The sequence below is a fragment of the Girardinichthys multiradiatus genome, chromosome 1 (genome assembly GCF_021462225.1).
Source record: "Girardinichthys multiradiatus isolate DD_20200921_A chromosome 1, DD_fGirMul_XY1, whole genome shotgun sequence".
Taxonomy (NCBI): domain Eukaryota; kingdom Metazoa; phylum Chordata; class Actinopteri; order Cyprinodontiformes; family Goodeidae; genus Girardinichthys; species Girardinichthys multiradiatus.
Genome location: NC_061794.1, coordinates 1,693,665 through 1,716,540, shown reverse-complemented (window position 1 = coordinate 1,716,540; position 22,876 = coordinate 1,693,665). Strand labels below are relative to the sequence as shown.

The 22,876-nt window shown below is 39.7% G+C and overlaps 1 protein-coding gene across 2 annotated transcripts in view; it reads left to right on the top strand.

The window, feature by feature from the left end:
* mthfr (methylenetetrahydrofolate reductase (NAD(P)H)) overlaps positions 1-21,530 on the top strand; it is a 39,989-nt gene extending 18,459 nt beyond the window's left edge. For both annotated transcript variants that reach the window (XM_047372656.1, XM_047372647.1), the window contains exons 6-12: positions 996-1,246; positions 15,735-15,869; positions 16,029-16,209; positions 18,533-18,715; positions 18,801-18,902; positions 18,981-19,100; positions 20,288-21,530. In XM_047372656.1, the coding sequence (XP_047228612.1) occupies positions 996-1,246; positions 15,735-15,869; positions 16,029-16,209; positions 18,533-18,715; positions 18,801-18,902; positions 18,981-19,100; positions 20,288-20,509 (1,194 nt within the window). In that variant the 3' untranslated portion in view covers positions 20,510-21,530. The remainder of the gene's footprint in view (positions 1-995; positions 1,247-15,734; positions 15,870-16,028; positions 16,210-18,532; positions 18,716-18,800; positions 18,903-18,980; positions 19,101-20,287) is intronic.
* The last annotated feature ends 1,346 nt before the right edge of the window (positions 21,531-22,876 follow it).

Genomic DNA, 22,876 nt, shown 5'->3' with positions numbered 1-22,876 from the left:
GAACAAAAGTGACTGTTGACGTGTGAATGACTGCAGTGGGCTACACAGGCGTCCAGAAGGGCAGGACTTTGTATGAAGGCTGTCAGAGGCTAGACGAGTCAGTTCCCGACACCAACTTAAACAGAACTTTCAGTAAACCTGCTTAGTAAAATCTTTCAGGTTTAGGGAAGGCTGGACCCATTGGATGGAGAGCTGGATTGAGCAATCCCTTTAGACATAGGGAAGTAGGAGGGAGGGGTTAGCTCATCGGACAACGAAAATAGTCATAAACATAAAGACGTGGAATGTCTCCTCTCTGGTGGGGAAGGAGCCTGAGTTGGTGTGCGAGGTAGAGATTCCGGTTTCTAACCGGAACCTCTCCTTGGACACTCTTCCACTCTGGAGTTGCCTTTGGTGAAAGGTGCTGAGCAAACCGCATTAAAGCAGTGTCAGGAGTAGGCCACCACCTGTCCCAGTGGATACTGGCCTACCTTACTGCCCACCTGCATTATGTGAGGACACATGGCTGGTCTGTAGTATGGGAGCCTCGCGGGGAGCTGTGGTGGCACAGTTCGTGTTCACCCTCTACCCTTCAGACATCTCCATCGACTCCGCCGGCTGCCTTAGTCAGAAGTTCCTTGATTACTTTGCTCTAGTCAGCATCATCCAAGGAGAGGACGACTCAGAGCACAGATAGTGGATTCCACAGGCCCATTTTGATCAACAAATATATTTGATTAGTTTTATGCCAGGAATCAAACCCGGTTCCCTTGAAAAGTTTGATATTGTGGAAACATTGAGCTCTGAGTTTTATCTGAACAAATGCTTCCAACAGTACATGTGGTGGTGTCTTAATGACACAGTTTTGTGTTCTCATATAGAAGGCAAAAAAGCCAAATTCTTTGTATGGCTTAGTGGTTTATGTTTTGCCTGAAGAAGAAATGTCATGTCCACTAATATTTTAAATTGGAGATCCACCGTAATGTAACTGTAATTTTTTAAAATTTATTTTGCAGGGATACCAGTCTTTACGTCAGCTTGTCAAGCTCTCTAAACTTGAAGTACCAGAGGAGATCACCAAAGTCATTGAACCCATTAAAGATAATGATGCTGCTATCCGGAACTATGGAATCCATCAGGCAGTGAGGATGTGTCGTGTCCTGCTGGAGAGTGGAAAGGTACCAGGCCTCCACTTCTATACGCTGAATCGAGAAGTCGCAACCATGGAGGTCCTCCGACAGCTGGGCCTCTGGATAGAAGACCCCAGGTAAGTCCAAAGTCCACTGATGACTGTGTAAAGGATGAAACTACCCAAAGAAATTCAAGCCTATAAGGCAACCCAACTAATTCTGGGTCTTGAAACAATCTTATTTTACATTTGGCAAATGTTATGTCAAAAAATTGTTGTCTACACATACAGTACCTTTGTGTTAGTAGGATCAATGGTTATTATGTGCCTATTTCCTGTTAAGTGGTTGAAAAAACTGTTGAGCATGCTTTGGTCTCTACCAGCAGCCACATAGAGAGCTGCCTGTTCATTTTCTTCGACACACCTTTATACAATCGAAAAAAGTAAGAACGCACAAAAATAATGTCCTAGATTGCTGAAGGCCAGTGCTAACCAACTGGCAGAGCCACTTTGGAGGCTCTTCAACTCCAGCCTACAGATGGAAAGGGTCCCGGTCCTGTGGAAAACATCATGTCTCGTGCTGATACAAGAGGCTGGGTGTCCAGCCAAGCTTAATGACTACAGACTGGTGGCCCTCACATCACACATCATGAAGACACTGGAGAGGCTGCTCCTTTGCCACCTGAGACTGTAGGTCCAACATGCTCATGATCTCCAGCAGTTTGGGTACCAGGAGAGCATTGGAGTGGACGACACTGTCCTCTACATGCTCCACCAGGCCCACACCTATTTGGACGAGCCAGGGAGTTAAGTGAGGATTATGTTCTTTGACTTTTTGAGTGCTTTTAACACAATTCAGCCTCTCTTACTGAGAGAGAAGCTTGGAAAGATTGAGGTGGCCGTCTCCCTCACTGCCTGGATTACGGACAGGATAACCACAGTTTGTCAGGCTGGGGAACTTTGTCTCGGGCACAATGATGAGTAGTACCAGGGTGCTGCAGGAGACTGTCCTCGCCACCTACCCTGTACACAGCAGACTTCAAACATAACTCTGAGTCTTGCCACGTCCAGAAATATTCAGACGATACAGCCATTGTGGCATGTGTGCGGAGAGAGCAGGAGGTGGAGTACAGATATCTTGTTCGGGCCTTCAGTGACTGGAGCGAGCGGAAAGGACTTCTCTTGAACAAGACCAACAGAATGGTAGTGGTCTTCCGCAGAACCAGGCCTCCCTTGCAGCCTGTTAACATCTGCTGCAGCAGCATCGAGGGGGCGCAGACCTACAAATACTAGGGTGTGCACCTTGACAACAAGTTGGACTGGTTGATCAATGTCGATGCGATCTACAAGCAGGGACAGAACCAGATATTCTTCCTAAGGAAGCTAAGGTCGTTTGATGTCTGTGGGGAGATGCTACATATATTTTATCAGTCGTGGTAGCAGGCATCCTCACGTATGCTGCTGTCTGTTGGAGAGACAGCCTCACAGATAGAGATGCCAAGTGGCTGGATGAGCTGGTTAAGAAGGCTCGGTCATTGATTGGAGGGAGCCTAGTGCCACTGGTGACTGTGGGGGAGCGGTGGATGATGAGTGAGCTGCTGGTTATCAGACAATGCCAGCCACCCACTTCACCACATTCTGGTAGAGATGATGGAGATTAGTAGTGGGCGCAGTGGGCAGCTCATCTCCTTGCGTTCACAGACCGAGCGGCACAGGAGGTCCTTTCTCCCCACAGCCATAAGACTGTGGGGAGAAAGGACACAACTCAGTTGATAGCAGAGGGACCTGAGATGGCACTTGCTGCTGCCTCCCTGACACCCCACATGGGCACTGTGCAATAGACTGATGCCCCTCTATTATTATTATTATTAGTAGTAGTAGTAGTACTATTACGATATGTTCTCAGTTATTTATTAGTCGATTTATTTATTGATCACAGTTTTACCTCTTCTTATATTTTAACATTTGGATTATTATCTTCAGCATTTGCTCACTTCTTCAAACTTTTAATGCTTGGTTGCTGTTGTTGTTTTTTTCATTGTTGTCATGGTTGTTTTTGTCTTTGTTAAATGTTATGTTATTTGTTCTTTTTTTCTTTCTGTTTTTGAGCTTTCGGGATGCCTAAATTTTCCCTAGGGGATTAATAAAGTATCTATCTATTGTGGGAGAAGGCAATGGCACAAAATATTCTTAAATAAAATGATGAAAGACAACTGGTTCTCTCTTAAACGCATGGGACCTTTATTTTCAGAACACAAATCTGTATACATCATCAACAAAATCCAAAGAATCCCCAACCCCTGATACAAACTGGGGTGCATATATACAAAGTCATAACATTGGTGTATATGTGAAAATTCCAACCAATATGCTTTTATCTTGTGTCTTGCGTAACTGCTTTTGGCACTCTAATGTCAAGGTGACCTGGCAAGCTTCAAGATGTAATAAAAATTCTTTCCAGCTGGACTGTTTCTGACCGGCCAACATGCTTGTTTCTACAATAAAAAGTTCATTAGTCTTTTCTCATGCCAAGGACTTTTCTTGATCTACACCTGTTCCTGGACAGGCCTTGTACGCTGCTTGGAATGACTGTTTCCTTATACCCAGGACTCTTTATACAGAATTCACTTTCAAATATGGTAAAAACAACTTTAACCCTTCTGCTGAGCAAAGTTTTAATCTATTAACGGTCTAAAATCTAAAACAAAAATCTAGAAAATAGCATTGTGTGATTTTTAGGTAATTAATTTGCATTTTCTTGCATGACATAAGTATTTGATCACCTAACCACCAATAAGAACTTCTGCTCTCACAGGCGTGTTAAATCTTCTTTAAGAAGCCCTCCTGTTCTCCACTCTGTATGGAGGAATGATCCAAAATCCCTGCTGCAGTGTGTGCAAACCTCCTTAAGAACTACAGGAAACATCTGATATCTGTATCTGCACAAACAAAGATTTCTGTACCAAATATTAAGTTTTGTTTTTCCGATGTATCACATACTTATCGTATTTGTACTCATCGTCTTCCGCTTTATCTGGGACTGGGTCAAGGGGGCAGCAGACCCCTCACCTCCTTCAGCTCCTCTGGGGGGGAGCCCAAGGCGATCCCAAGCCAGCCGAGAGACATAGTCCCTCCAGCGTGTCCTGGGCCTACTCCCGGTGGGACGTACCTGGAACACCTCCTGAGGAAGGCATCCAGGAGGCATCCGGTATAGATGGCTGAGCCACCTCAACTGGCTCCTGTTGGACCACTTGCTTGCTGAATATTGGACCATTTGCACGTTGCTGGATGCCACTATGCCTTTCCAACGTCATCGGCCATTTTGTACCGCAGGACACTCTGTCCTACAAAACCCAGCAACCACTGCGGCTGATATGACAGTGCCATCCCAGGCCTGATGTGACAGGAGGCAATATAGGAAGGTGAACATTTGAAAGAAGCTGCCTTCAACTGGAGACCTTGACACAGTTACCACGCAACTGAAGCATCTCTCTCTGGAGAAGAAGAGGTCCCACGTGGAGTCTTCATTTATTCTCCTTTGTTGGCCAACAAAAAATTCATGAATGAGGTTTCTGGAATAAGAAGGCCAGAAATTTCACTTTGCTGATCAAAGACGTGAGTTTAACACGTAACCAAAACCACGGAGTTTCAAGGATACGCAACTTTCCCTCCTTGCTTGGTTCTAGTCGACTGCTGACGGTCAGATCATATTTTTCCTTTTCGCCAAGGAGGCCAAAGGATGAAGATTGACCGCTCTTCCCGAAGTTAACTGTGGACGCACGTTAACTTCCAACTTCCCCCTCCTCCTCTCTCCCTCTGCTCAGAAGGAAGACTTTAACAAAGTAAAACCCCTCCTTTTTATTTTTATTTTTATTTCGTTATTAGGAATAGCGTGGGCAGGATAGAGTAGGAAATTTTAGTGCGATTAGAGTTGCCATTCAGAGTCTAATGTGTTCTGAATTGTATGTGCATGCCATTGTTTTGAAACTTGCTGGTACTTTCAGAGACCGCCGTGTCTTGCAAGTGTGTCTTTACCGTGCAAACACCTGTGCGCAGGTGCGCTATGAAACTGGACTGCTATAATAACCTTATGTTGAAAATCAACCATTTTCTTTGTCTTCAACTTTACTGCTTACTAGCTTACCGCCAAAAGTTTTATAACTCTTTGTGTGCTCACCCCCGCCCAGAGTTGGGGGATGTTTTATGACTGTGCATCTCACTGAGCTACACTTTCTGGCGGGCTGCTCTCCCAAAGCTTCGTTCAACACCATATTCCCTTGTGATATTATCGCTTTGGCCATAACTGCTGGTTCATTCCATACACACTCACTGCTGTTTTGCTTTATTTTGTTTAGTTAGATATTTTATCCCCTTTTTGTGTAGAACTTTGCATGTTTGAGTAGGTGAAGATTATTAAATCGGAAGAGCGGATTGTATCAGGCTGTAATTTAATAAATATTCACATAGGTAAAGAGAAGGCGTTTTGTGTTTATTTTGTGCAAGAGTGATTCGCCAGTCAAAATAAGGTTAAAAGTTCCCCGCGTTTCGGTAGAAACGGTTGATTAAACAGTGACATCTCTGGTAATAGTTATCAATTATTACCAAGTATTTAACGGTTGTAATTATCTAAGGCGTTGAGCCACAGTTACAACACGAGAAGACATCTCTGGTCTTCGATTCATAAATGAGGATTTTGGTTAAGAAATTAATTTTGTCAAATTATGATTGTTAATTATAATTCTGGATAAATATTAATTAATCGATAATTGATAATCATAATTCCAACACTCCTCTCGATGTGGAGGAGCAGTGGCTCTACTCTGAGGTTGTGTCTGGGCAGAGACAACTTATTTAGGTTAAAACAATTGAAATATTTTTTATTCTCATTGTGTATTATTTTGTTTCCGGTGCTGCTTGAGTGCTTACAAGCCTCTAAACATTGATGCTAGTTACTTGTTTTGGGTTGTATTTTTTCGGGTTGTATTTTAAAGTTATGACAGAATTTATTTCAATGAGTGATTTAAACACAGATTGGCCGTAACAAGCTGCCAGAGCTACTACATACATTAATAATACATTTATTACTGTTTTAAATATTATTATGATTATATTATTTAATTAAATAATAAATTGGTCTGTTAAGTGTTGTCCTGTGAATACCAGCCCAATAAGGCAGTAGTATTAGGACAATAGAACAAAGGGTGAGTCAAGCTCTGGCATCACTGAACAGCAATATACATGTTCCATGTTGTATGCACCTGTGGAATAAATTCACACAATTTCTTAAAATACAAGAATTTATTGACAAAAATAATTATACTTAAAGTCAAACATATTTTAATCAACAAACCCTTTACTATCCTAGAACAATTCAACTGAAACTACCAAGCAAATGAAAGAATAAGGAAGACCAATGAACTATATACAGTATGAACAAGTGAATCAAAGATAGCTAAAAACCATGACCAATAGAGCAATGGAACTTTACCATTCAATGTCATTTATGCTTAAGAACCAAGGATTATTTTGAGCAATCTGCAAATGAATTTATGTTAGTCTTAGAACTAACTTAGACAATAATTGGATACCTTTAGACCACAATTCAAATTGAAGAAGAGCAGATAAAACATTATTTTAATAAATAATATTTATGGAATATAGATTTATATAGAATTATTTGCTCAATAAAACCAAACTCTTAGATAATTAATTCTCAATGGTGTTCAGTCTTTATTTAGTGCAGTAATATTTAAGGAAATATTAAAATAATATTTAGGTAAAGATTTTGGAATAAAAACCAACAACCTTTCTGGATAAATGATTCTTAATGGTGTTTAATTATCTATCACATGTACTAAATTAATATTTAGGGGGATATTATTTCCTAGATTGGAAGCTAACAACCTTATTGGATAAATGATCCTGAACTATTCATCACCTGAGTCACGTGCCTAGCCTTAGTCGTTAGCGGTTTCAGCTAACATAAGAAACTTGTTATAGATTGTTACATGTTTGACTTGAAAGCAGTGGTACCTTTTTAAAATATCATTAATGAAATAATTAAAATGCATAAGCGCTGGCAATGCGTTATGTGGGAGAAGAAAATTTACCAATATAAAAATGATGAAAAGGCAACTGGTTTCCTCTCAAAGCTGACGCGGGGGACCTTTTATTCAGAACACATCTCTAAATACATCTTCATAATACAAAATCTTAAAGAATCCCAAATATACAAAAGTCATATCATTGTTGTGTGTCTGAAACCATTGACCAATCCAAAGTATCTTTTCTATTCACGCACATTTTCTAGCACACTGAACTCTAAAGTCAAAGCGACCTGGCAGGATTCAAGATATCATAATTCTTTCCAGCTGGACTGTTTCTATGTAGCCTACAAGTTCGCTTCTACAATAAGTCCATCAGTCTTTCCTCGTGCCAAGAACTTTTCCTTATCTAAACATTTTCTAAACAGGCTTTGCATGCTACTTGTTGTGACTATTTTGTAATGCCCAGAACAATCTACTCAGAATTCATTTTCACATATGGTAAAAACAATAGTAACACTTTTAATCTACTAAACAAAGCTTAAGGTTCCACATAATCCCCCTTTAGATTTACCCCGTAAATTTTGCTGTGGGCTGATGGAGATTTTATAATATAGGTATACAACTGGTATGCAACAGGTTAATACATTTAAATACCTATGATATACATGGAGTAAATGTATATTAAAGTAAAGTATATGGCAGAAAATGGAGTGATTACCCCTGTTTTAGGTTCCTGATTTTGGGTTCAACTAGTTAACTATGATAGTATTTGCTGTTGAGATCCTGTTTCTCTTTATTCTTTATGAGTGAGAAAGCATACATGCATCCTCACTTATTGTTTTTCTGTTTTTCTTTATTTTTATTATTATTATTATATTTTCCGTACGTTTTTACGTTCGTAACTAGTCCTACAATTTTCAACCGATTTCAACAATTCTGGTATCAAAACGTTCGGCTCGTTCTGGAGGATTATGCCATGACTTTTGGTAACTTCAACTATTATAATTTTTCAAATATTCAGCTTTTTATGCAATTGTTTGCTCCATTGAAATGAATGGAAATTCAGCAAAATTCCGCAAAAACTTTGTGCTCTTTCACAGCTTACTACTTCTGCATACTTTCAGCTAGAAACACCATTCAATTTTTGAAATGTTCAAAAGACATTAAGCTATCTTCAAATGATTCAGCTGTTTGATATCTTTTACGGTTCTTCTACAATTGCGATTCAAATTTTAGGCAAGATTTTTGATGTTTCTGATTTTATAATGTAATCCTATGGCGGAATTCGTCAGTTGGTAGAGTGTACGCTCTAGGTTTTTGAATAACCTGAGAAAGAACGAACAAACTCTCCTCACTCGCTCAATTTTCACTCTACTGGCACAAATTATGTACCAAAACGTAGGATGCTCTTTCGTGATTCAGAAAATGTCACCCTCATTGATGTGGGACTAACGGATTTAACGCAACACGCCCGGGAGCAACACAAAGTCAACACACCCTCAATGGAAAACCTATAGGAATTTCAGAAAAAATCAGAGCAAAAAATCCTTAAAGTCACATGTTTTCGAATCGTCGCCTCTCGTAAACCGTTCGAGGTAGAGACATGAGCCTTGTGCAGATTTATCTTCAGACCTTGCTGGCGCTCACAGTGAAGGAATTGTTTTGATACCTTTTATTGTTTTGTCATAAAAAAGGTTTGTTTAGGAGTACCAAATCTGTCCTTCCGAAAATCGCTTAAAATTGATAGATTTCAAAATTATACACTTTTTTACACTGTCATGTCTCCTACACGAATTTATGTAGACACACCAAAATCTCCAGGATTGTTCACCGATCCCTACTGATACCTACGGTCCACAAAGTTTTTGGATACCTTTTATGGTTTGCTCGTGAAGTAGGTTTGTTTGAGAGTGAAAAATTCACCTTCACTCAGGTTTAAAATTGTCAAAATGATCCACTTTTTCACAGGGTCACACCTCCCAGACAATTTTTTGTAGAAACCTGAGAAACTCTATGATTGTTCAGCAAGGCCTGCTGATTCCTTCGGTGCATGAATAAAATCGATAGCCCTTATAGTTTCCACATTATTAGGCGTTGTTCGAGAGCATGTTCAGGCCTTTTTGTGTTTTTCTCCATTTTTCCCTTTATTTTCACCTAGTGTTGTCCCTTTAATGTTATATTTTCAGCAGAGAAGTGTTAATATTCTCGTTCCCCTGTTCGTTCTGAGAAAAACGGTCCAAGAATGACGTCGATAGCCCTTACGGTTTCCGACATACGGGCGATAGTTCGGGATAATGCGCCTCCATATTAAAAGCCCAGGGAAGGGGGAGACGATAGTGAGGTGCTGCATTAGAAATGCTGCAAGTGTCAAGTTACACTGACGCTCTTTGCTGATTGGCTGATTCATTCCTCACTGTTCTATTTATAGCTCTGTGTATCTTGCACTGTCTATGTCACACACATTCATGGATTACTATCTTTGTGAGGACTTTTCATTGACTTCCATTCATTTTCATTCGTTTCTATGGCCTAAACCTGACCCGACCCCCTAACCCTTTGACCATCTTAATAGGAGGCAACTACTGGCGGCCATTTTGTGTTGAGTACTTAAACAACATGTACTGCTGTTCTAACAGCTGGACAACAGTGATTAAATTTAAAAGGCAATTTCATAGACTTTTGTATATAGGCTGTTAGCGCATCAGAACCTGGAACAAATCTCCATCAGAACTAGTTAGGAACCCTCCATCAGAACCAGACCCAAACTCCAGCAGAACCAGGAACAAATCTCCATCAGAACCGGACACAAACTCCATCAGAACCAGTTAGGAACCCTCCATCAGAACCAGACCCAAACTCCATCAGAACCAGGAGGAATTCTGTATCAGGACCAGTTAGTCACCCACTATCAGAACCAGGTCCAAACTCAATCAGAACCAGGAGGAACCTTCTATCAGAACCAGGTCCAAACTCCATCAAAACCAGGAGGAATTCTCCATCAGGACCAGTTAGTCACCCACTATCAGAACTAGGTCCGAACTCAGTCAGAACCAGAAAGAAACCTCTATCAGAACCAGTTCCAAGAAGCATCAGAACCTGGAATAAATCTCCACAAGAACTGGACCCAAACTCCATCAGAACCAGTTAGGGACCCTCCACCAGAACCAAGTCCAAACTCAATCAGAACCAGGAGGAAACTTCTATCAGAACCAGATCCAAACTCCTTCAGAACCTGGCAAAAAGCTCCATCAGAACCAGACCCAAACTCCAGCAGAACCAGGAACAAATCTCTTTCAGAACCGGACACAAACTCCATCAGAACCAGTTAGGAACCCTCCATCAGAAACAGACCCAAACTCCAGCAGAACCAGGAACAAATCTCCATCAGAACCGGACACAAACTCCATCAGAACCAGTTAGGAACCCTCCATCAGAACCAGACCCAAACTCCATCAGAACCAGGAGGAATTCTGTATCAGGACCAGTTAGTCACCCACTATCAGAACCAGGTCCAAACTCCTTCAGAACCTGGCAAAAAGCTCCATCAGAACCAGACCCAAACTCCAGCAGAACCAGGAACAAATCTCTTTCAGAGCCGGACACAAACTCCATCAGAACCAGTTAGGACCCCTCCATCAGAACCAGATCCAAACTCCATCAAAACCAGGAGGAATTCTCCATCAGGACCAGTTAGTCATCCACTATCAGAACCAGGTCCAAACTCAATCAGAACCAGGAGGAACCTTCTATCAGAACCAGGTCCAACATTCCTCAGAACCAGACCCAAACTCAATCAGAACCAGGAGGAATTCTTCATCAGAACCAGTTAGGAACCCTCCATCAGAACGAGACCCAAACTCCAGCAGAACCAGGAACAAATCTCCATCAGAACCGGACACAAACTCCATCAGAACCAGTTAGGACCCCTCCATCAGAACCAGACCCAAACTCCATCAGAACCAGGAGGAATTCTGTATCAGGACCATTTAGTCATCCACTATCAGAACCGGGTCCAAACTCAATCAGAACCAGGAGCAATTCTCCATCAGGACCAGTTAGTCACCCACTATCAAAACCAGGTCCAAACTCATTCAGAACCAGAAAGAAACCTCTATCATAACCAGTTCCAAGAAGCATCAGAACCTCGAATAAATCTCCACAAGAACTGGACCCAAACTCCATCAGAACCAGTTAGGACCCCTCCATCAGAACCAGATCCAAACTCCATCAAAACCAGGAGGAATTCTCCATCAGGACCAGTTAGTCATCCACTATCAGAACCAGGTCCAAACTCAATAAGAACCAGGAGGAATTCTGTATCAGGACCATTTAGTCATCCACTATCAGAACCGGGTCCAAACTCAATCAGAACCAGAAAGAAACCTCTATCAGAACCAGTTCCAAGAAGCATCAGAACCTGGAATAAATCTCCACTAGAACTGGACCCAAACTCCATCAGAACCAGTTAGGGACCCTCCACCAGAACCAGACCCAAACTCCATCAGAACCAGGAGGAATTCTGTATCAGGACCAGTTAGTCACCCGATATCAGAACCAGGTCCAAACTCAATCAGAACCAGAAAGAATCCTCTATCAGAACCAGTTCAGAAATCCATCAGAACCTGGAGAAAATCTCCATCAGAACCGGACACAAACTCCATCAGAACCAGTTAGGAACCTTCCATCAGAACCAGACCCAAACTCCATCAGAACCAGGAGAAATTCTGTATCAGGACCAGTTAGTCACCCGATATCAGAACCAGGTCCAAACTCAATCAGAACCAGAAAGAAACCTCTATCAGAACCAGTTCAGAAATCCATCAGAACCTGGAGAAAATCTCCATCAGAACTGGACCGAAACTCCATCAGAACTAGGTCAAAGTCTATTAGAACCAGGTCAAACCTATCAGAACCAGGAAGAAAACTTCACCAGAGCCAGGTCCAAATCTCCTTCAGAATCCGGAGGTCCCTTTTATCAGAACCATGGTCCAACATTCCTCAGAACCAGGCCCAAACTCAATCAGAACCAGGAGGAATTCTTCATCAGAACCAGTTAGGAACCCTTCATCAGAACCAGACCCAAACTCCAGCAGAACCAGGAACAAATCTCCATCAGAACCGGACACAAACTCTATCAGAACCAGTTAGGACCCCTCCATCAGAACCAGACCCAAACTCCATCAGAACCAGGAGGAATTCTGTATCAGGACCAGTTAGTCACCCACTATAAGAACCAGGTCCAAACTCCTTCAGAACCTGGCAAAAAGCTCCATCAGTACAAGGAAAGAAAAACTCCATCAGAACCAGATCCAAACTCCATCAAAACCAGGAGGAATTCTCCATCTCGTTCCCCTGTCCGTTCTGAGAAAATCGAGATAGCCCTTACGGTTTCCGAGTTATGGGCGGTAGTTCGGGAGCATGCGCCTCCATGTTAAAAGCCCAGGCCAGGGGGAGACGATAGTGAGGTGCTGCATTAGAAATGCTGCAGGTGTCAAGTTACACTGACACTCCTTGCTGATTGGCTGATTCATTCCTCACTGTTCTATGTATAGCTCTGTGTATCTCCTACTGTCTATGTCTGTATATGATTCTGTCTTTGTTTCTGCCTCTATTCTCTGCGTGTCTCACACTCGGACACACACACACACTCACACACACACACCCACACACACATTCATGGATTACTATCTTTGTGAGGACTTTCCATTGACTTCCCTTCATTATCTTGATTTCTATGGCCTAAACCTGACCCTACCACTAACTCTTTGTCAGCGGGACACACACACACACACAGTCACACACACACATTCCTGGATTAATATCTTTGTGAGGACTTTCCTTTGACTTCCCTTCATTATCTTGATTTCTATGGCCTAAACCTTACCCAACCCCCTAACTCTTTGACCATCTTCATAGGAGGCAACTACTGGTGGCCATTTTGTGTTGAGTACTTAAACAGCATGTACTGCTGTTCTAACAGCTGGACAACAGTGATTAAATTTAAAAGGCAATTTCATAGACTTTTGTATATAGGCTGTTAGCGCATCAGAACCTGGAACAAATCTCCATCAGAACCAGACCCAAACTCCATCAGAACCTTATCCAAAATCCATCAGAATCAGATGGAAACTCTATCAGAACCTGGTACAAATCTTCATCAGAACCATGTACAAAACTCCATCTGAAATAGGTCCAAATTCTATAAGAGCCAAGGAGAAACATTCATCACAACCAGGTCCAAACTCCATCTGAACCAGGTCAAAGTCTATCAGAACCAGGTCAAACCTATCAGAACCAGGAAGAAAACTTCACCAGAGCCAGGTCCAAATCTCCTTCAGAATCCAGAGGTCTCTTCTATCAGAACCATGGTCCAACATTCCTCAGAACCAGACCCAAACTCAATCAGAACCAGGAGGAATTCTTCATCAGAACCAGTTAGGAACCCTCCATCAGAACCAGACCCAAACTCCAGCAGAACCAGGAACAAATCTCCATCAGAACCGGACATAAACTCCATCAGAACCAGTTGGGACCCCTCCATCAGAACCAGACCCAAACTCCATCAGAACCAGGAGGAACCTTCTATCAGAACCAGGTCCAAACCCCTTCAGAACCTGGCAAAAAGCTCCATCAGTACAAGGAAAGAAAAACTCCATCAGAACCAGATCCAATCTCCATCAGAACCAGTTAGGAACCCTCCATCAGAACCAGACCCAAACTCCCATCAGAACCAGGAGGAATTCTGTATCAGGACCAATTAGTCACCCACTATCAGAACCAGGTCCAAACTCAATCAGAACCAGGAGGAACCTTCTATCAGAACCAGGTCCAAACTCCTTCACAACCTGGCAAAAAGCTCCATCAGTACAAGGAAAGAAAAACTCCATCAGAACCAGATCCAAATTCACAAGTTTTTTCAGCCCTAAACGGCTTAAAACCAAGAAAAATATCAAACTAACAGTTTGTTTCAGCTGTTAAAGCCCTATATATATATATCCACTCTGAACAAAGTAGACTCCTTGCGCAATAGCTGGCTTCAATGTGATTTTCTACTTTTTATGTGGAATACCGACCAGTTTTAAAGATTCAAAGTACTTCACATAGTATGTGTGTGGTTGTAGTCTTCCTAATAGAAATTTAGGAGTCATATTCATATCATTAATAATGATCAGCATTGAGGTATAATTGAGCTTAGTGCAGCAACTAGAGTGCCGTGTGGATTTGATGCAGACATTGTAGAACTTAACGGATTCATGTCGACAACCTTTTTTTTCCACTCAAGTTTGAGTTTCCGTCATTCAAGTAGTTGTTGGTTTGCTGTAACTGACTACAAATAGCCCACATGCTGTGTAGACACAGACTCTTGTTTTTCCGCCGAAAGGAACCGCTTCTTTGACTGTCACTGCATTGTTGCCATGGTTTTGGACACATGGTAGGTGCCTTCCAGCTATTTATACTACTTTGCATATGTATATATGGGCAGGGACCAGGCGGTCCAAGCTCCACGTGCAGCTACGTAAAATCCACCGCAGATGGGCTATGTGTGTGGTGACATGTCTACATATGGTTTCGTATATCTTATTTTTTTGTGCGCCGGAAGTTTCAGAATTTCTCCCTACCACAAATTTTTTGTATGAAAGCTGCGTGCTCTTTTGTACATGAGGCCCCTGACCTTTTACATCTTTCTGTACATAGCAGATCCTTTAGGTTATCAAATCAGCTCTTATTACATGTTCCAAGGATGAAGACTTTTTTTTAATGCGAAATAGTATGGTGGAATGTTACCTATGATTCTAATTTACCTGTTATCTGCTTCTATGGTTGTATGTTTTTTATGCAATTTTCACAGTGATTTTGTTTTTGTCTTACTGTTAAGTGCTTTGGTCACAGTGGTTGGTTGTTTTTTAAGCGCTATGTGCATCAATAAATCAATGAAATAATAAATATGAAAAGATTTAAAGATAATTATTAAATGTTCATGTGGTCATTCAGGCTTAAGGAAAAACTGTACAGGTTTTGAATTCTAACCTACTGTGATGCAGAGCTGGAAGTGAACTAGATGTCATGGATTTGATGATAATTTCTTTTCTTTTTTTTCTTTGTTTTTTTTCCCCCAATCGTTATACACCAGATGTTTGACTTTGAATTGGGACCAAAGACTGGACACTTAGCTTGGACTTGCCCTTCAGAGACTTGAAGCCTGACTTGGACTTGCCCCTCAAAGGCTTGAGACTTGAGTTGGACAAGGAAAATGTCTTCTTTGGATTTTTTTTTTTTTTCTTTTTTGAAAAATTTTAATTTATTCAGGTATAGCAGAATTCCTAATTACTCCTAAACTTAGATGAATAAATTGCCTTTGGCCTTCTCTCTATCAAGACCAAGATTGTGCCTTAATACCTTCTGATTGTAGCAAAACTCTGGGTTTATTTAGTAAACTGATTCTTAAAATTCTCAAAGAACAATCAGATAATATCAGATCCTGATTAAGTCATTGGCTTCCTTCTCTTAAAGCTACTGGCCATAAAGCAAGAATCTCTTTGAACATACCCTGTAATCTCACAGCTGGTAATTTTCTCCAGACGTCCTCTGCCTTGGGCTGTTAGTGCAAATCCCAAACGGAAGGTGGAGGATGTCCGACCTATTTTCTGGGCCTCAAGACCAAAGAGCTACATCTACAGGACCCAGGACTGGGACGAGTTCCCCAACGGCAGATGGTAGGTCTAATGGGACATAAATGCTAGTTGTTTTTTGTAACTCTTACATTTTGTACGTGAATGTTTCAATTTTTTAACAATCTTAAGCATTGAGATAGCAGTAGAGGAATGTGACGTTATGCTTTTGTTACCGACTGACACCTCTGGTGTTTCCTTTAGGGGAAACTCATCATCTCCTGCTTTTGGAGAGTTAAATGACTACTACCTGTTTTACTTAAAAAGTAAATCCTCTAAGGAAGCACTTCTGCAGATGTGGGGAGAGGAACTAAAGAACGAAGAAAGTGTCTTTACGGTCTTCACATGCTACATCACAGCCCAACCAAACCAAAATGGACAGAAGGTAAACAAGTCTGTCCAAACACAGGCGAATCAGTTGGTAACCTTACAGCTCGTTAAAACAGTGCCCGATTATCTTTAAGTAATTCAGTTAAAAGCAATGATATGTGGAATACCTGCATACCTTTTAATTAGTGATACAGTAACAAATAAGTGGATATTAATAATTTAATTAAACAAAATACAGAAATATTGTTCAGATTCATTGGTACTCGTAAAGAAACTATACTTCTTGTAATATTGTCATGTTTTAGTCTAAGTGTTTAACCTTAACTAGTGTGACAGTTACCTTCCTGTGTTTCATTCATTCACACTATGTTAAGTGAATGGCAGAAAATTGTGATTTTAGTAATGAATATTAAAAATGACCAAATATAAAAATGTTTTCTCAAAAATAAAAACCTTCAAGATCTCATAAGGTTTATTTAAATATTTATATTTGTTATGAGATTAAAATTTGTTTTACCCTTTTGAGACAGGAAGCCAGTGAAGGTAGTGAAAAATTGTTGTGACATCCTTTTTGCCCACTAACATTAGGATTCTTGCTGCAGCATTTTAGATATATTGGGGTCCATGCAGACTCTTGCGTAATGAGAAATGTATTGTGCTCACAACTTTATATCCTCTGTTCAAATGATGATTGGAGATGTAAGTAATGGATAATGACTGTGGAACTCCAGTTGACTGTATGACTGCTATGCGTCATCAGCATAGCAGTGAAATTAAATTCTACAGGAGTTGATGACTTGACCAAGAGGAGGTGGATAAATAAAAGAGAGGATTTACTCAAGACTGAACCCTGGTTTAACTCCAGTAGACACTGTGTGATTTAGATCTTGGGTCTAAGAGAGATATGCAAGTTCATGCAAAACCAGGGCCGACCAAGTAGGTGTATAGAAATTAACAAAGGTAACAAAACATGTTCATGACATTTTATTTTTGGAGCTGTACTTGTATATTTTGTTCCTTCTGAAACTGCAATGTGAGTGCTCAGTGACTTTGTTTTGTTTAATGTACACGTTAACCTGAGATTTTTTTATGTACCCTAATTATTTCAAAAAGCAGTTGCCCTTAAACTTTTTCACAACATTCTAATTTCTTCAGCTGTACTTGTTCTCTGGTTTATCTGTAAGATAGGGTTGGAACCAACTCCACTAAGTTAGCTTGTTTATTGGTCATGGACCTCATTGCCAGTGAGTTCACAGCGAATCACACCATCACTGCATGAGTTAGGTGAGAAAAAGAGTGATTGAATTGTATGTTTAAAATCATCTGCTAACCTCTGGCTTGAATAATGAATAAATTGTTTGGTGCTGCCCTGCCTGATCAATGGATGGGACTACTGCTGCATCTGGTGGTTTTCGTTTTTTGACACTTAAATTTTATTAAGGAAAACGTTTTTAGAAGAAAAAACACATTATTAGTAAAAATAGAAAAAAAACCACATTTAAAACAAAACATAAAATGCAAGTCAACATAGTGACATGGGCATCCTTTTATTAGAGATGTATGGGATATCCCCAAGATCTCAGACTAATTCTCCCATCAGCTAATCTGTGGTGTCAATCCCCCATTTTTATATTCAATCCATATATCCCATTTTGCTTCAGATTTCCCTTCCTGTTTCCTCAGTACATATGTGAACCTGTCCATGTCGAATATTTCCTCCAATGTCCCCAGCCATTGCTCTTTTGTAGGAGGATCAGCTCTGAGCCATTGCCTTAGTTTTCCTGCTGGCTGCTAGCAGCCCCTTTGTTAAGTATCTGTCTGGGCTCCGTGTGTTTTCCTCCGTCAGATTCCCCAGATATAATACTACACCTGTCTTGGGTATCTCATGGCCTAGGCCCTCCTTTAATATTTCCTATATTCCTTCCCAATATGTCTTCAGTTTTGGGCATCTCCAAAATATATGTGTATGGTCCACCCCCTTCTGTCCACATAACCTCCAGCACCTGTTCTGTTCTGGTGCAAACCTCCCTTTTGTCTTTGGGTTTATAAAAAATCTAATTATGTTTTTCCAATTTAAATTGCGCCACGTCCTTGACCCGGTGGTAGTATGTTGCACCCTGCAAATATTATACCAGTCTTCCTCTGTCATTTCATTTTAAGTTCTTGTTCCCATTTTTCTTTTATATAGTGTCGAATTCCCCCTACTGTTAAAAAGAGCTTGGTACAGTGCAAAAATCGCCCTACCCATCTTCACTTCATACGCATCAATTATTACCTTGATTACTCCATTTTGCTCTACAGTTTTGTATGTTTTAAGTTCCTTTATATAATAAGCATCTGATCGTTTTCCAAGGCTTGATATCTTTCTCCCTTCTTAGGTGATGTGTTTACCCTGGAACGATGAGCCTTTAGCCTCAGAGACCAACTTTTTGAAAGATGAGCTCGAGAAGGTTAACAGGCGTGGAATCCTCACCATCAATTCTCAGCCCAACATCAACGGCAAACCTTCCACAGACCCTGTAGTAGGCTGGGGACCTCCAGGTGGATATGTCTTTCAAAAGGTACTAAGGGTCTTTGTTTGGTTATTCTCAACAGCCTGGGCTGTTTTGTTCTGATACGTTGCCTCAGTTGTTTTCCATCCAACAGGCCTACCTGGAGTTTTTCACCTCCAGTGAAAATGTCACGGCCCTCCTGAAAGTCCTGAAGAAATATGAGCCACGTGTCAACTATCACATTGTTAATGTGCATGTAAGTCTGAGCAGTGAGAGTATTCCTGGTGCATGAGTGCAGATCATATATGGCCAATATTGAATATGTTCTGTGCAGGGGCGTAACATGACCAACGCACATGAAATGCAGCCTAATGCAGTGACGTGGGGCATCTTCGCAGGCAGAGAGATTGTCCAGCCCACTGTAGTAGACCCAGTCAGCTTCATGTACTGGAAGGTATGTTACCTAGTCGTTTGAAGGAATTCAGGAATGTTGGGTTATTACTCAACAGAAAGTTTGAACTGGGCACTGAAATATTCTAATGATTTGTTTTAATTTATCCTGTCACTGCACAAAATGAATATCTGCACAATGTCAGTCACTGCACCTTATGTACACTGCACTTGTGGAATGTGTTGAGCGACACTTCATGGAACATAGAAGTGTTTGTCAGGAACTAAATTAGCTAATTTATTGCAGAATAAATGGGAAATTAGTAGATCTAAAGTTGCCAATACTATGTGTGTCCCTTTTGGAGAGAGGTTTAACGGCTAATGCTACGTCCTTACTCAGACCTTTTACTTCTTGATAGAAAAATTTCAGTAACTGATCATCATAACCTTTATCTCTAAATCTTTTACTTAGAAGCTTCCTCAGTGCTTCTAACTCTTAATAGCTGACTATGAGGGAGGATCTTCTTCAGGATAGAAGGATGATAGTCAAGCTGATGACGGCATCTAGCCGAAACGGGTCTTTTCTTTTTTTGCCCAAAGTAAATTTTCAGAATTTCTTGGAGTGCTGGTTATGCAGATTTTTTTGATCATCCTTCAGGACCGCGCACCCATTAATTCTTCTCTTTTTTTCTACTTTGAAGTTGTGCTCACTGTCCTCCTTCTTTTGTCAAATTATTAGATCTACCAACATTTAATTAAAAGATAAACATTATAATGATACGATGTATAGTAATGAATGCTAAAATTATAAATGTTCTTGTGTTATTGATAAAGAAAAACTGAAATTATCAATTAGTAAAAAAAAGTGTTTTCTTTGGTTTCAGTGTACTTTGATTATAATAGTCTAATCTAATAGAGCATTGCTTAAGATAAACACATGTTGATTGTCCAGTTTTCAATAAAGACTATGAAAAAATATTTTGCTGTCCTCTGAAGCTGCTTTTGGATTTTATATTTCATTTTGACAACAAGCTAACTAGCCGTTTTAAATTTGTTTTTGTTTTTTCAAATACTTTAAAAAAAAAACTGAAGTAATTCAAACTTCACAAAAATATAAGTAAAACATTTCAGAATTTTGTTTTTTGTCGGGGGGGTTCTTATCATGGTGCTAAAAAAGTTTCATAATATGTAAGTACCAGACTGTCACTGTGGACAAATACCAGAACCACATGCTTATTCCTGTGTTTTCAGGACGAGGCCTTTGCTTTGTGGATCGAACAGTGGGGCAAGCTCTATGAAGACGAGTCGCCGTCACGAATGATCATCAAGTATATCCACGATAACTACTTCCTGGTCAATCTTGTTGACAATGACTTTCCTCTCAAGAACTGTCTGTGGCAGGTCATTGATGACATGTTCGAGCTCCTTCACGCTCCGCCAGAGCTGCTTAGCGATGAAACTGCTTTAGAATAAACTGTGGCATTTAAAAAATACTTTAGGAAATAAATAATTCAACAGATCCTTTCATATTTTACAACTTTTATTTTATTAAAGTGGCTTAGTAAAATGCTGATGTATTTAACTAAATTTGAAAATGAAAGATTCTTAACAAGTGTACTATTTCAGTTTAAAAAGAAATGCAGCACGGTTTAGGATCCTGCATTGATGGAAAGCAACACCACAGAGATAAAATATAAAATCAAAGAAAGGAATAGATAAAATTCTATTTTGTTCATGTAGCATAAATTCATAACAAATGTAGTCTCAAGGCAAACAAGACAAACAAATCCAGTTTATATACAGAAATATGTAGTCATCTCAGTCCAACCTTATATAGACAGAATCAGTGTCACTTACATACATTCCAATTCTATCCTTGTTATAAAGCATTGGAGTCAAGTGGAGTTTATGATGCACATTGGTTAAAAAAGGTTTTCTGTTAAGGAATCCCAGTCAGTTGTGTCAAGTTACTGACAGACAGCAATCCCTTCTGAATGAACATGTAGCAAAAGTGGATTGATAGAAAATCTATTGGATGAAAAGAAGAGAACATATAGTTTGTTAGAGCAATAGCTCCTTCATTTGCTTTGACTGGAAGAGAGACAGGGCCAGCCATTAACATATTTAAATAGGCAGCCTGAGTTATGGGCAGCAAAAGCTCAGCCGATGGCCCCCTCCTGGAAAGTGTCACAGCTAAGCAAAACAAAATATAAATACCATAAAAAAATAAGGTGATATAAAAGAACAAATACAGAAATATAAACAAACTAAAAGATGCACAACTAAAAGATTTTAAAATAATTTTCTACATGTAAATGTATTTTAACAAGTTGTCTCTGATTGTCATTTTCTATATTCAGTTCAATTACAGTTTGTTCGTATAGAACCCAAATTACTAGTATCATGTCAAGGCATGTTACAAGACAAATGGGTCCAATTTATATACTATATACTGAATATAGTATTTTAAATACTATATAGTGATGGTATAGTGCCAAACTGGTAAAAAGGTATCTCCATGGAAGCCTCAGCAGAATGTAATGAGTGATCCACTCTCCAGCAATCTTTCATTCTGAATAAATTTTACTTTGTTTTTTTGTTTCTTTTTTTAATACCAGTTTGTTTTTGTTGAGGGTTGATTTTTTTTTTCAACAATCTGTTTCATAATGGGTTTAAGGTAGGACAGAACCATTCTAGTTTGCTTGAACCTACTTCATCAGAAAACAGGCATTAATGAAAATATTTGTGAATGAATGCCTTAAAATGTTCCTTTAGGTTTTTTTTTATAATTCTGTAACAAGATCTGGTAATGCTTGATTTCCTTTTCAAATTGTTGTTTGTGGCTGTTGTGCCATAAAGTGCAACAACACTACATGCAGTTTTTCCTGTGAGATTTGGGGTCAAACGTTCTGTAAACAACCTGACAAAAAAACAAAACAATATCATGAAATGAATATCTTTGTCCGGTTTTGTTGGTTCCAATTAGTATTTCCGCTTTTCAAGAAAATTTAATCATTGGTTAACCTGTTACTTGAGACTTTAAACATTTTAATCCTTTGTTCTCCTAATTTAGTAATACACTATTAGAATGAAGCTTTTTTGTATGTGATAATGACACTTTAAAGCAGATTCATCACCTGCCTTGAGTTGTATGAAAGGTGTTTCTATGCTTTACTTTTTCTCTATATGGATGTGTTCTTAAATTTGATGGCAGAAACCACATTAAAAGTGGATGAAATAAAGTTATTTCACTAAAGTACAATTTTGCATTTTTTGTGAAGAGGTTACCTTGTAGAATTGGCATAGCTATTTTCTGACTACAGGTAGTAGTGATTCATTTTAAACAAGCAAACGTAAAAGGTTCAAGACTTAAAGACTGCTCTCAGATAAATATTTAGAAGGATATCTCACTTCCTTAAAGGCAAAAAATGAAAGAAAGGGGATGCTTGTAAGAGCTGTAAAAAACAACGCTGAGCTCTAATAAACTCTCACTTCCTATTTTCCTTTCAAACAACCAGATGTGGAACAAATCTTTTGAAAAGGTGTTGATAAATAGTTCTGAAAGGTTCTGAAAGCTTTTATAAGTTTCTGGTTAACAATCAACTGAACAAAGAACTTTTTAATTAATGGATCTGCAAGCTGTTTCTTATCAGAAAACTGTCACAAATATTTTAGTTAAATCTTTTTAAGAAATACCAAATATAAGATTTCAAACAATACGTACTACTTGGAGACCTTGCATTTGTAGCAGTGCCATTTTTGTATAAAACAAGAACAAAAGCAAACAATGTTAGCTCCCAACTTTGTTAAAGAATTAAAAGATTCATTATGTTTAACATT